Raw genomic sequence first — 11,879 nt, 5'->3', positions numbered from 1 at the left:
CTGGCCCTGCGGCAGCTCTTGCCCGGGTACTTGGCAGTGATTTGGGATGGACATTCCAAGTGCTACCATGACTCTGGGCCCCGAGAGGTGACAGATATCTTTCTAAAAGAACAGGGTCCCAGCCTAGGCCAACCTAAAACCGGTTGGGTTTATACTGAATATGAACCTACTCACCACAGGTACCAAATCGGGCATGTGGCTCCAACAAAGTAACATTTAAATAGCTGGAAAGAGAGGCTGAAAAGGACATTCCTGTGACTCTCACCGCTGGTAACCAGAGAGAGAGGTCTTTCTTTGGGGAACAGTCATTGTCCTTTAGGTCACTACTGTCACACCAGCTCGCAAAGGCCCGTGCATGTGTACTATGTGTGCTCTCCACATCGTCCTCCCCCAAGTCGGGAAACTCGTCAGGACAGACTTATTTATTTTTTATTTTTATCTTTTAGAGAGGAGGGCGCACATGAGGCTGGGAGAGGGGCAGAGGGGGAGAGAATCTCAAGCAGGCTCCACGCGGAGTCCAATGCGGGACTCCATCCCACGACCCTGGGATCATGACCTGGGCCGAAATCAAGAGTCGGGTGCTCAACCAATTGAGCCGCTCAGGTGCACCGGGGGATAGGCTTGTGAGCCATGATGATGTGAGAGCTGAGTCCCCCCTGCACACAGCAGCCCTGCCTCAAGTCACCTTCATGTCGGAAAGCAGGGAAGTACCTATTCTGTAGCAGGACCTGGGCCCTCCCTGCTTCCTAATTTGCTTGTAGAGCCTTGCCTCAAAAGTCATCCAGTCAGGCCTCGGTTCCCTCAGCCACCGAGAAGCAGAGCTGGGACGGGGCCTGCCTCACGCTCTGTGCCACACGGCCAGGCCTCGCTGCCCCGGCCCTCCACGTCCTTGCCCTCTCTGCCTTCGGGATGCCCCTGGAAACGCAGACTGGCCCCTCTGTGACCAATGGGCTGGCTGGGCCGCTCTGAAGACCTCCGGGCACGGGCAGTGCCGAGTGTACCCAAGATGCACTGGGACCCTTTCTGCTGCCTGAGGGGCAGACTCTGGTCCCCTCACCCACTGCCTTCTTCTTCCCCCCAGGTTGCCTGCCGTGCAGGGAAGGTCCTCTGGGAGGAAAGGGGGCTGTCCCGGACCCTGGCGGGCCATGCACCCCTTCTCTGTTGCAGGAGCCCCGGCCGGCCACCTGTTGTTAATCTAGCCCGGGTAATCCATTCTGTACTGTGTCAGCAGTTCAAAAGGGCACTGTTAGTATTTTTTGCCGACTTCAATTAATGTGAGATTTCAGAGGCCCCTCTGATCACATTTCATCTGTCACAAGTCAGGAACAAAACAGACAGGTTCCAGTTGAAAGGAGGAAGGAGAAGGAGTTTATTGCAAACACCAAGCAAACAAGACAGTTTGGGGCAGTGCCGGGCATCGGGTGCCCCGGAGTGTCCCTTTGCTTCCGCTCTCCACGTGGCCCCCGGCCTGGGCCCGAGGTCCCCTTCTCATCAAATATTCCTCCCCTCCCAAAGAAGATGTAAGTGCAATAACTTACTTTAAAAGGCAAGAAGGATTCTTTTAATATTTTGCTATAATGTCGTTACATGGTGGTAGTAGGCAGTAAAACTTTATGGAACTGACCTCATTTTTTTATACATTTTTTTTCTGAAATTTTTATGTATTTTTAATATATATTTTTAATATTCCACCCCAGGCCATTAAGCTAAAGGAAAAAGTTGCGTTTATACAGGGTTAAAAATATCTTACAATGAGAAAAGTCAGTGTTAGCTGAGGTTCACGCACGTTCCTAGCACTCAGCTCTTTTCAGCCACTGCACATCCAAACAGACTATTAGGCATTGAAAACTGTCCTTCAAAATCAGTAGTATAAAGGCCTAGCTCTATGTATGTACGTGAAGGGGGGGAGGGGAGGGCAAGATTAGGTAATGTCTGGGTCACCAGAATGCCTCTTGTCCCTACAGCATCCTTGGTGAGGTGAAGTCGGGTTGTGGTTTGGAAGTAGGTTCTTGTCTTCTCCGCTTTCTCTTTTATGGCCGTGGGTTATTATCCTGGGGGTGGGGGGGAGCCAATTTGCCAACCATCCTCCCCCAAGCTTGTCTTACTTGCCTTTGCACCTGACAGGGCCATCAAGCCGACCAGAAGCCCCAGGGTGTGTCCTACGAGTTGGGTCTCCCCACACCCCGGCCCAGAGAGAGGACGGCTGCGGAAGCAAGATACACGGCAACTTTCATGGAAAAACTCCTCTTGTCTGCCCAGCCAAAGAGAGGGCAGGCGGGGCTCCGGGGCTGGGCCCCGTGTGGCCATTGCGGTGTGTGCTGGGGACCCACCTCACGATCGCAGTGTCTCTGAACTCACCTGGCCACCGTGCTTCCCAGAGCTGGAGGCGCGGTAGTGAGAGCCGAGAATCAAGTATAGTTGAAAGGATTCAAGAAAAGTTACAAAGCCCGTGTCCTCCACGTGCCGTTGAAGACCTGGGGACAAGCCTCTCTGTGTGTCCCCAGAGCCCTCTCCTCCCAGGCCCTGGGAGTGTGAGGGCATCTGAGGGTGGTAGCAGCACCTTTGTGTCAAGCCCGGGCCACCCGGCCGTGTTCCCGGCGGGGATCGGAGGCTCTCAGTGTTGAGGAGGCTGGCCCAGTGGGCCGCTCGCTCCCGCAGGGCTGCGTCCTCATCTCTGCTGAGATCTTAGGCAGGTAGCCAAAGGGAATCCTCACCTCTGGTAGCTTATTCACTTAGCGGTGACCCACAGAGCAGGCTGGCTCCCCTCTCCGCCCGCCCTCCTGACACCTCGCCCCCGAGGAGGCCAGCCAGCCCTGGTGCGTCACCCACGCTTGCTGGGCCCTCGCGGGAGCTGCCGCGGAGATGCCTCCAGCCCTCGAAGGCCTGGGCCTCGCCACCCACTGGGAAGGAACCAGAGGGTAGGCCGAGGAGACGAAGGACCTCCAGCAGAGAGCGGAGATGCCGCGTGAGGCACCGCCACCCGATGCGGGCTAAGGCCACCCGTGATGCCTGCTCCTCGGGGCAGTCACTTCCCCCCGCCCCCCCGTCCCCGGGGCTGGGACCCTCTCATCTCCCTGGTGAAGGGACTGCACGAAGTAGAAGGTTTTTAAGTCCCTCCAGCTCTACGGTTCTACGATTCTCAGAGCGTTGGGCCAGCCTGGGGAGCCGGGACACGGTGAAGGGAGGCCTCAGGGCAGGTGGGGAGACCTCCCTGTGGGGAGATGCACAGGCCCATTTCGCACCCAAGGCTCATAAATACTTGGCTGTGCTGGTGGGAAGGACAGCCAGAGCCACAGAGCCTTCCTCCCTTAGAGGTTTTCTCTTCTCAGGCTTTTTGGTTGAAATTTGTCTGACTGAGGTGTCACCCAGCAGTCAGATAGAGGAATTGAATCCAGAAGGATTCACCTAAAGCACCCCGCCCCCCTGGTGTTCTCCTGGTTCTTCATCTCTGATGTCGATTCCCTCCTGGGTGAGGACGGACCGACGGCAAGGGCTCCTCCCATGTCCCTCGCAGCCACCAGAGCCCTTGAGGGGAAGACAGGGAACTATCCCCAGCCTTACGTGCCTCTCCCTTTCCCTTCCTAGCTTTTGGGAGCCCGAGTAATCTCAGGGAACCTCAGCACCGGAAAAGGCTTCCTAAGAGTCACGCCCAGACCCTCAGATATAGGAAACATTTAAAGCCGAGCCCGGGAGAACATCTCACTCAATGTCCAGTGTGCTTGTCACTCGTGGAAGGTCAGATATTAGAGCTACGGTTGGCAGAGAGGTCTGACTCTGACGAAGGGAGCCAAAGCCAGGTCCTTCCCAGTCCTGTCTCCAGGGAGCGGGGAACACGAGGCAGAGGTGGGCACTGTGATTCCTTCTAAACCTCCAGAGGCTCTCGCCCTCCACCGAAGCCGAGAGGCTGTCCTGCGTGTAGGTCCCCCGAGCCCGCTGGACTTGGCCGTCCCCACCGACAGGACCAAGGGAGAGGTGGGAAAAGTTGGGGGGGGGCTTCTCCCCAGGGGCTGCCTGCCGGAGGCGCCTCAGAGGACGGGTACTGTGCACCACAGGCTTCGGTGATGGCTGGGACCTGATGCCAAAACTCGAGCTGCGAGTCTCCAGTCAGGCAGACGCGAGGTCTTCCACAGAAGGAAGCTCCTTCCACAAGCAGGGAAACCTGCTTCTGGGGGGCACCCTGCCCCCCACAACTGGGACAGAGCAAGTGACTCAGGGGATCTTAGCGCAACAGCCCCTCTAGAGGCTGGAGAGACGGGCTGAGATTCCTAATGCCCTAGGGGAGAAGTGCGAGAGCAGGCTAAGAACTCAGAGCACACCCTCTCCCCCCGGCCCCCTGCGGAAGGTTCTGGGCAGGTCTGGTGCTGCTCCAGGGATGGCCGGGGAGGGACAGGCAGTCTGAAGCGGTGTAAAGGCTGAGAGGCCGAGTGCGAACACACGTCCGTTAGCAAATTCCGCACACTGCTCTCGACCACCCTGCCAGCAAGGCTCCAAGGCCCTAACTTCTGTGTTCCGAGGGGACATCCTTCCATGCCGGGCACTGCTCAGCAGCCCTGGCCAGAGGCCAGAATGGCGGGGAGGGGACAAGCGTCCCCAGGTCCCCCTGCAGGGGCCTGGCTGGCTGCAGCACGAAGCTGCGCAGACGTTCGCACTGTAACAGGCACCCTGTCCCCTCCCGCACACCTCCCCGCAGCTCTTCCTCTCCCTAGAAGCTTTTCTTCTTCCTCCAGCACTGTGGGCATCGTGGGTGGCCTGTGTCCGCCCCTGCGGTGTTCACCTAGATCCACAGTCTCCGGGAGCGAGGGGGCTGGAACGTGCCCCCTCAGGGACTGTCCTAGATGCCAGCGTCGCTGGATGACAGCAGGATTCTTCCACTCGGGCGCCTCTCCTGTTCCGTCCACCCCTCCAGGTGGGGCCAGCACAGGGGACAGCCAGGTGGGTGAAGGCGAGGCGGTGCGTTGGGCCCAGGAGGTCGGATTCCACAGGCTTTGGGAGGAGGAAAGGAGATGGGAGGGCGGGAAGCCAACTCTGCAGGGCGGCCTGTTCTCCAGACACGGTCACTGGCCTGGTGACCAGGGGACCACACAGCAGAGGGAAGGACGGACATGACTGCACGTGGCCGCTGCTCGGTCTGGATGGGAATCTATCCTTGGCCCCCAAACCGGGCAGGGCAGAGGAGCAGGGGCGGGGAGAGAGGGTCTTCAGCTTATAATGGATGCAAAGCTGCAAAACTCGGCCACCTGGCTTCCGCCACTGCCTCTGGCCAGGAGCAGGGGTCTCGGCCTCAGTGCCAGGGAAGGCGGGACCTGGCCCCCCCCCTCCCCGCAGCGGTCCATGGGGCCTCACACTTGGGGCGGCTGAAAGTGCTGAGGGCCAGGCCCCTGGCCCAGGCCAGGTTCCTAGGAGGAAAGTCAAACGGGAGGCTGGGGGCCTGGAAAGCATGGGCGTGGCCAGTGCCCCGAGGTGGGGGAGGGCATGGGGATGGGCTGAGAGGTGCCCTGTCATGTGGCCCAGGAGATGGCCGCACTGTGCTCCTTGGCCTTCATGCGGAGGGCCGCGATGCTCGAGGTCTTGCGGTCCGGCTCTCCGTTGAGCTCGTAGCCGTTGAGGCCTGGGCTGAGCCCCGCTGCTCCAAACAGGCCACTCATGTGTGTCTGGCCCACATGACTGCCGGCCCCAGAGACGCTCAGGAAGTCGGTGACGCCGCTGGCCCCAGAGCCAGGGGGGTGGGTGTGAGGGGACATGCAGGCAGGCACGGGGTCGCAGGGGACCACGCAGGCTGGCACTGGTGACGCAGCCCCGTTGTTGCCGATCCAGGATGGGTTCTGAATCTGGGGAGACGGAAGGGAGAGATGTCGCAGGCTTGTCCGGGGCAGGGGTGCGGGTGGCGGGTACGCAAGGGGCTACCCCCAGATGACCTCTCCCCGCTTATGGGTCCATCTTTAGGATGAAATCATCCTGGAGTGTTCACCCGGGAGCCTCTCAAAACCTTTACGGCATCCAGACCCCGGAGGGTTCGGGTGTTATGCTTGGGCTCCTCTGTTCCCAGCAGAGAGAAATTCTGTTCCAAGGACTGAACTTCAGACCTCATCAAGGGCCCAGTAACAGGGCTGCCTTCTGGGCACAGCCAGCCAGCTGAGGGCCCCCCTCCCCGCCCTGGCCAGCTCCACGTCAGGCCTGGGGCGTCCCAGGTTCCTGAGCAGCTCAGAGAGCTCTGGCGCTGGGGACACGGGCTGTGGGCGTGCGGGCTGTGGTGTGGAGGGGGCAGGGCCAGGCAGTGGGGCCCAGTCTCCCTCATGGCGAGACCAGTGGTGAAGGGTGCAAGGGCAGTGTCCCCGGGGCTGCGGGACGTAGGATGGAAGGGGGCGCCCCAGAAGGCCACGAGTGCGCATGAGGGGATGGATGGAGCCAGACTGGGTGCCCACATGCCAGGATGCGCGTGCGTGCGCATGCACGTGTGTGTGTCTGTGTGAGAGAGAGAGACAGACAGACAGAGAGAGGGGTGCTCGGCAGCTGGTTGGGTGGACTGGAGGCAGACCTGTGCTGTGGACGGGCAGGGCGAGCAGGACCAGGGGAGAAGGCGACCTCCCCTCCACGCGCCTGGGACTCCCGGTGGCCCTCAGGCAACTCCTGCTGTCCGCCCCTCCCCCCACCCGTGCTTGTAGTGCACGCAGGGAAGGGATTCCAAGGCCAAGAGAGGAGGGAGCTCTGCCCCCACGTCCCAGGGGCATTGCCATGGCAACTAGAGGGGCCTGACCACATTCCTCCTGGTTGGGTGACGAGGAATCGGGGCCTTTCCCCTCCCCTCGGTCAAGAGGCCAGCGTGTGAGATGTGGTGCTGCAGGTGGGAGGGTGGGAGAGACGAGCCCGCCCTGGGCTGGTCGCCCCCTCCCTCCAGCAGGGAGCTCAGGCAGCAGAGAGGCAGGCCCAGGAGCCAGGCCAGAGGCCCATCCTCCCGGGACGGAGGGAGGGGAGAGATGAAAGCATGCAGCAGGGGCTGAAAATAGGGGTGTGTGTGTGCCCGGACACACGTGTGACACCCCACGTTCCCCAGCCTCACCCCAGGCCTGACCCCTGTCCCCCGCACTTGAATCCTGCGGGGGAGGGACAGAGCTGGTCCAGGAGGGGTGCCCAGCGGCTGTGGGACAGCAGGGCCCTGGGACAGACAGTCTTCAAGGAGACAGAAGGCCTGACTCCGTGCCCGCTGGGGCAGGCCCAGAGCTGAAGGCAGAGGCCACGCTGCCACCACCATTAAGGGACCCGAGGGGAGGGAGCGGTCACCTCCACCAGACAGACCGAGGGGTGTGAGGAGGGGACTCAGCCAGAGAGACAGCTCAGCTCTGGGTGCCAGCCATTCCTCACTCTTCTCACCCCTTCACACCCACTGAAGACTCCAGTGTCACTAGAATGGGGACCGGCTGACAGACGGGACAGGACGGGACGGGACGGAGAGGAGGTTGGGACAGTCGCCTGGGAGAGCCGAGGCCTGCAGAGCTCCCTTTACCCGGCTGTTTATTCCCCTAAGGACTTGTCTGATTTCTGCCTTTCAACAACCTCACGGACGAGCCAGGGTGGGTGCTTTTATCAGGTCCAGTTTCGGGTGAAGAAAGCAAGGCTCAGGGGCACCTGGGTGACTCAGTCAGTTGAGCGTCTGACTTCAGCTCAGGTCACGACGATCTCACAGTTTGTGGGCTCAGGCCCCTCATGGGGCTCTGTGCTGACAGCTAGTTCAGAGCCTGGAGCCTGTTTCAGATTCTGTGTCTCCCTCTCTCTCTGACCCTCCCCTGTTCATATTGTCTCTCTCTCTCAGACATAAATAAAAAACATTAAAAACAAAGAAAGAAAAGAAAAGAAACCAAGGCTCGGAGAGCTTGTGGCTTGTCTGAAGTGAGAAAGGTTTGGGGCCAGAGGGCAGCCCACCTGCGGACTTGGACTTCCGCATGCACGACGGCCTTGCCTCACACCCTCTTCGAGGAAACAGTCCGAGGGGCTCCTGCTGGCCTGGGGGCCCTGGTCTGCAGCCTGCCCTGGCTCTGATGCCCACAGCAAGAGCGGCAAAGTGGCAGAGGGGAAAGCCGCCCCGTCTATCACAACCCGCCCCTCCCTAACGTCCCCGAGCCTGGGCCAGCACTTAACATTGGGCAGAAACGGCCTTGGGGCTCCCGCAGTCAGGCATGGACAGGCACACACCCGGACCGGGCCTCATGCGTCCCATCTCAGGGGACCCGAGCCCTCCTCGGAAGTGCCCATTCCCAGAGCCCGAGGGACCTGGGGAGCTGGAGCCGGCAGCTTGAGGCAGGGGCTTACCTGGGCGTAATTCTCAGCTCGGGTGAGGAGGGGCAGCTCATAGGCGGTGGAGAAGTGGGTTCGAACCTGCTGCATCTGCCCAAAACGCTCTCTCTTCCTCCACTTGGCCCTTCGGTTCTGGAACCAGACCTACAGGACAAAGCAGTTGCCACACGGGGTCAGGCAGTGTAAGCCGGGCCCTCAAGCCCCCACCCGTCACAGTGCACGGCCAGGGCCCCCGGGCTCAGTCTTCAGCCTCAAGGCTTACAATCTAGAGTGATCAGTGCTGACAGTCGGGAAGGCAGCGTACCCCCAACTAACCACGGCGTGGTCTTGGGCCTGACTGCGTTTTTCCAAGCTGCAGAAGCCAGAGCGGGCACTTGTCACTCACATGCAACTCGCCACCGGCCACTGCACCCGGTCATCTAACCAACCCCAGCACCGCGTGGCCTGACCTGCATCACGGAGGGGCGGGCTGGGGCTGGGCCTGAGTGCAGAAACATCGGGGCATCTTCAGGGGACCCCAGGAGGCCACGCTGCCCAGCTGGGGGGTGGTGGGACAGAAAGGACCGTGGACACAGGTCCCATGGTGGCGGGCCTCATTGCCAAGCAGAGCGGTTTGTTCTTGGTCGGTGTGGGGTCAGTAGAAGTGGTCACTGTGAGGTCTTACGTGGAGGGTGGCCTGACTCTGGGGACGAGTGAAGGGCCAGCTGTCACTGAGCAGGGGCGGGTGGGACATTGGCTTGAGTGGGGACGTGGTGGGGAGGGTGGCCTCTGAGCCAGGTGTGTGAGCTGTGGTCTCTGATGGGTGGGTGGGGCCATTGGGGCCATTTCCTTTGCAGGAACGTTTCCGGCAGGCAGACAAACTTCCCAAAGTTCACGGGCAAGAGCTGGACTTGGGCCCTGTGACTCCTGCCCATGACCTGAGATCTGAGGCAGAGACAGGTGTGAAGAGGGGATGGATCAGCTTCCAGAAATGGCTTCAGGCTGAGCCGCCCAAGGCGGAGCTCGGAGACCCCAGAGGGAGGCTCCTGTCGGCTGGAGGTGCACCGGCCAGTCTGTACGCAGGCGCAGGAGGGCACACCCCAACAGCACCCCACTGGCGGCCTTCCTGACAGCGCCGGCATCCTGGGAAGAGGGAGAAGGAGCAGGGCCTGAGGGCTCCCCGCAGGGTAGCACGGAGTCTGCCCAGCCTGCGCTGGCTTCTAGCCATTCTGGCATTGCCACTGGCCTCAGTTTCTCTATCTGGAAAATGGGACCAATATCTGGACTGACATCCTCACAAGGGTTGTGCCTCACAGAGCAGCGGGTGAGACAGATGAGAAATGCTGCCATAGTTTTTAAGATACTTCACACTTGTTTACTGATAGCTCCAGACCTTTCTTGCTGTCTTTCGCTAAAGGAAAGAGGACAAAAACCTGGTGTGTGTGTGTGTGAGTGTGCGTGTCATGTTAGTGTGAGGAGGGTGGGGGCAGGGAGGGAGTTCAGGGATGTACCTCAGTTTACCCACCCTAACCCCAAGGATACACGTGTGCACAAGTCTCTCTCTCTCTCCACACACACACACACACACACACACACACACACACACACACACACACTGGCCGGCAACGCTTTCAGAGCGCTTCTTCCCTGTCTTGACTCTGCTTTAGGAGAAGCACTCAGCCCCTGCCCCGCAGCCTCCTGGGCCCCTTTTCCTCCAGGGGCTCCTGGGGTCCGGGCCCAGGCCGCCCGCTGAGAGCCAAGGGTGGATCGGGTCTCCTCTCTGTGCTGCTGAAACGGGATCCCCCTTTATCAGCGGCCTGGAATGGGGGGCTGGGGGGCAGGATGAGAGAATGAATCAGAGAAGTTGTTTTCATTTCATGTTTAATTTCCTGCAGGCTTAGCTCAGTCTTTCCGCTCCTTCCTCAGCCTCCCAGGGTTTTCTGTGGGGGAAGTCAGGGGGAGGGGAGAAGCCCACTGCAGGCATCAAGATATATGGCTCCATTCTTTCTTTTGGGGGTGGGGAGAAGGTAAGGGAAACTGTCTGCAGCCGCCACTGTGGGGCAGGGCGGGGAGGGGGTTCCCTGGAGCCCCCGGGTGGGAGTGGCAGGTGAAGGTGTCATGCAGGCTCTGGATGGGCTGGGGGGGGCCGGGGGGAGCTGTTGCACTGGAAGGGGGTGGCCGGGTCCAAGAAGTGGGAGGAGGAGCACAGCGGGGGGCGATGGAATGTGGGGGCTGGAAAGCACGGTGGGGGTGCCAGGTGGGGGTGCTGGGGTTATCTGGGAGGACAGCGGAGCAGTGGGGGGGGAGCGGGGAGTACCGCGGAGATAGCGGAGTGGAGGAGGGCCAGGCCGGGGATTTACCGGAGGGTTAAAGACCAAGAGGAGAGGCCAGGCTGCGGGGCAGCGGCACTGCCCACCCCCTCCTCCGCAGCCTGCAGCCCCGGGCCCTGTTCTGGGCAAGGCGGGAGCCCTCGAGCTAAGTCAGCCTCTCGGGTGCATCAGCTGGGTGGTGGCGGGCTGGCCTCGCAGGCCCTCCTCCCCACCCCCCACCCCCAGAGCTCACGGTGGAGGGCCTGGAGATTAGGTCCGTCTGTCCTTCCATTTCTGAGCCCTGGAGCCTGGAGTTCTAAGAACTCCCCACAGATGCTCTGTGCCTCAGGGCTCGGGGGCCCCAGCCTGTCTCCACAGGACAACCCTGAGGGGGAGAGGGGACCATGAGGTCCAGCCTCCCAGCCTGCGTGTCGCGCCCCAGGACCACCCCACTCCTGGCCCACCCCGGCCCGGGCCTGCTCAGCACAGGCATCTCCCCAAGGAGCCAACCGTGTTGGCGGGGGCCTCGCTAACCGCAGCCCATCTGGGGCCAGGGCGGGGTGGCCCAGGGCGGAGAGGCCTCTGTCTTATTGTCTTCAGACACCAGCTGTGGAGATCGGAATCCCAGACAGCAGAGAGAGGCCCCCACAGGCCCCTGGAGCAAGGCCAAACCCCGAGCTTCTTCCCAGGAAAGGTCCATCTCGGAGCCCCCTGCCTCCTCCCTGTCCCCAACGCCACACTGCGCCAGGCACCTGGCTTCCCCCCAGCTGAGTATGGGCCCAGAGCAAACTGGGTAGAGGCAGGCAGGGGGCTCCCGCGCCACTCCCCCCAAACCTGGGGGCACTGCCAGGCTCAATCCAGAGGTCTGACGCACATGAAGGTCCCACCCACCCTGCTGCCTTCATACAAAGAAAAGTCTCAGAACAATAAGGCCCGTGTCCTGGCACAGCAAGCTAAACCAAAAGAAATACCGGGCTGGAACTCGGGAGTCCTGGATTCTGCCACTGAGTCACCTGATCACAAGTGGGCCTCCTCTTCCTTATTATCACACTTGAGGACCTTTCCAGATGATCCTTTCCAGCACTAACATTCCGTATTCCTACGATCATCCTCTCAGATGATAAGACACGCAACACTTAGGGGTTTCCCTTTCTGCCTTGACTGCCGGGAAGCTCAGGGTTGAAATTTCTGCTCCGTGGCAACTATGATTCTTAGCCTAGGTGTCTGACATAATTACCTTCCTATTTCATGACACTGTTCTTGTTCTTAGATGAAAATAATAAGTCATTCATTGTAAGCTGC

At 60.5% G+C, this 11,879-nt stretch overlaps 1 protein-coding gene across 1 annotated transcript in view; it reads right to left on the bottom strand.

Moving 5' to 3' along the window:
* Positions 1 to 5,498: 5,498 nt before the first annotated feature.
* The window catches only part of ALX4 (ALX homeobox 4), a 41,095-nt gene continuing 34,714 nt past the window's right edge, over positions 5,499 to 11,879 (bottom strand). Inside the window, exons 3-4 of the mRNA XM_039226936.1 lie at positions 8,305 to 8,433; positions 5,499 to 5,828 (exon numbers count right to left, since the gene is read on the bottom strand). Coding sequence (XP_039082867.1) covers positions 5,499 to 5,828; positions 8,305 to 8,433 — 459 coding nt within the window. The remainder of the gene's footprint in view (positions 5,829 to 8,304; positions 8,434 to 11,879) is intronic.

The sequence above is a fragment of the Hyaena hyaena genome, unplaced genomic scaffold (genome assembly GCF_003009895.1).
Source record: "Hyaena hyaena isolate Hyena2069 unplaced genomic scaffold, ASM300989v1 scaffold_23, whole genome shotgun sequence".
NCBI classification, from domain to species: Eukaryota; Metazoa; Chordata; class Mammalia; order Carnivora; family Hyaenidae; genus Hyaena; species Hyaena hyaena.
This window is presented reverse-complemented; position numbering and strand designations above follow the sequence as displayed.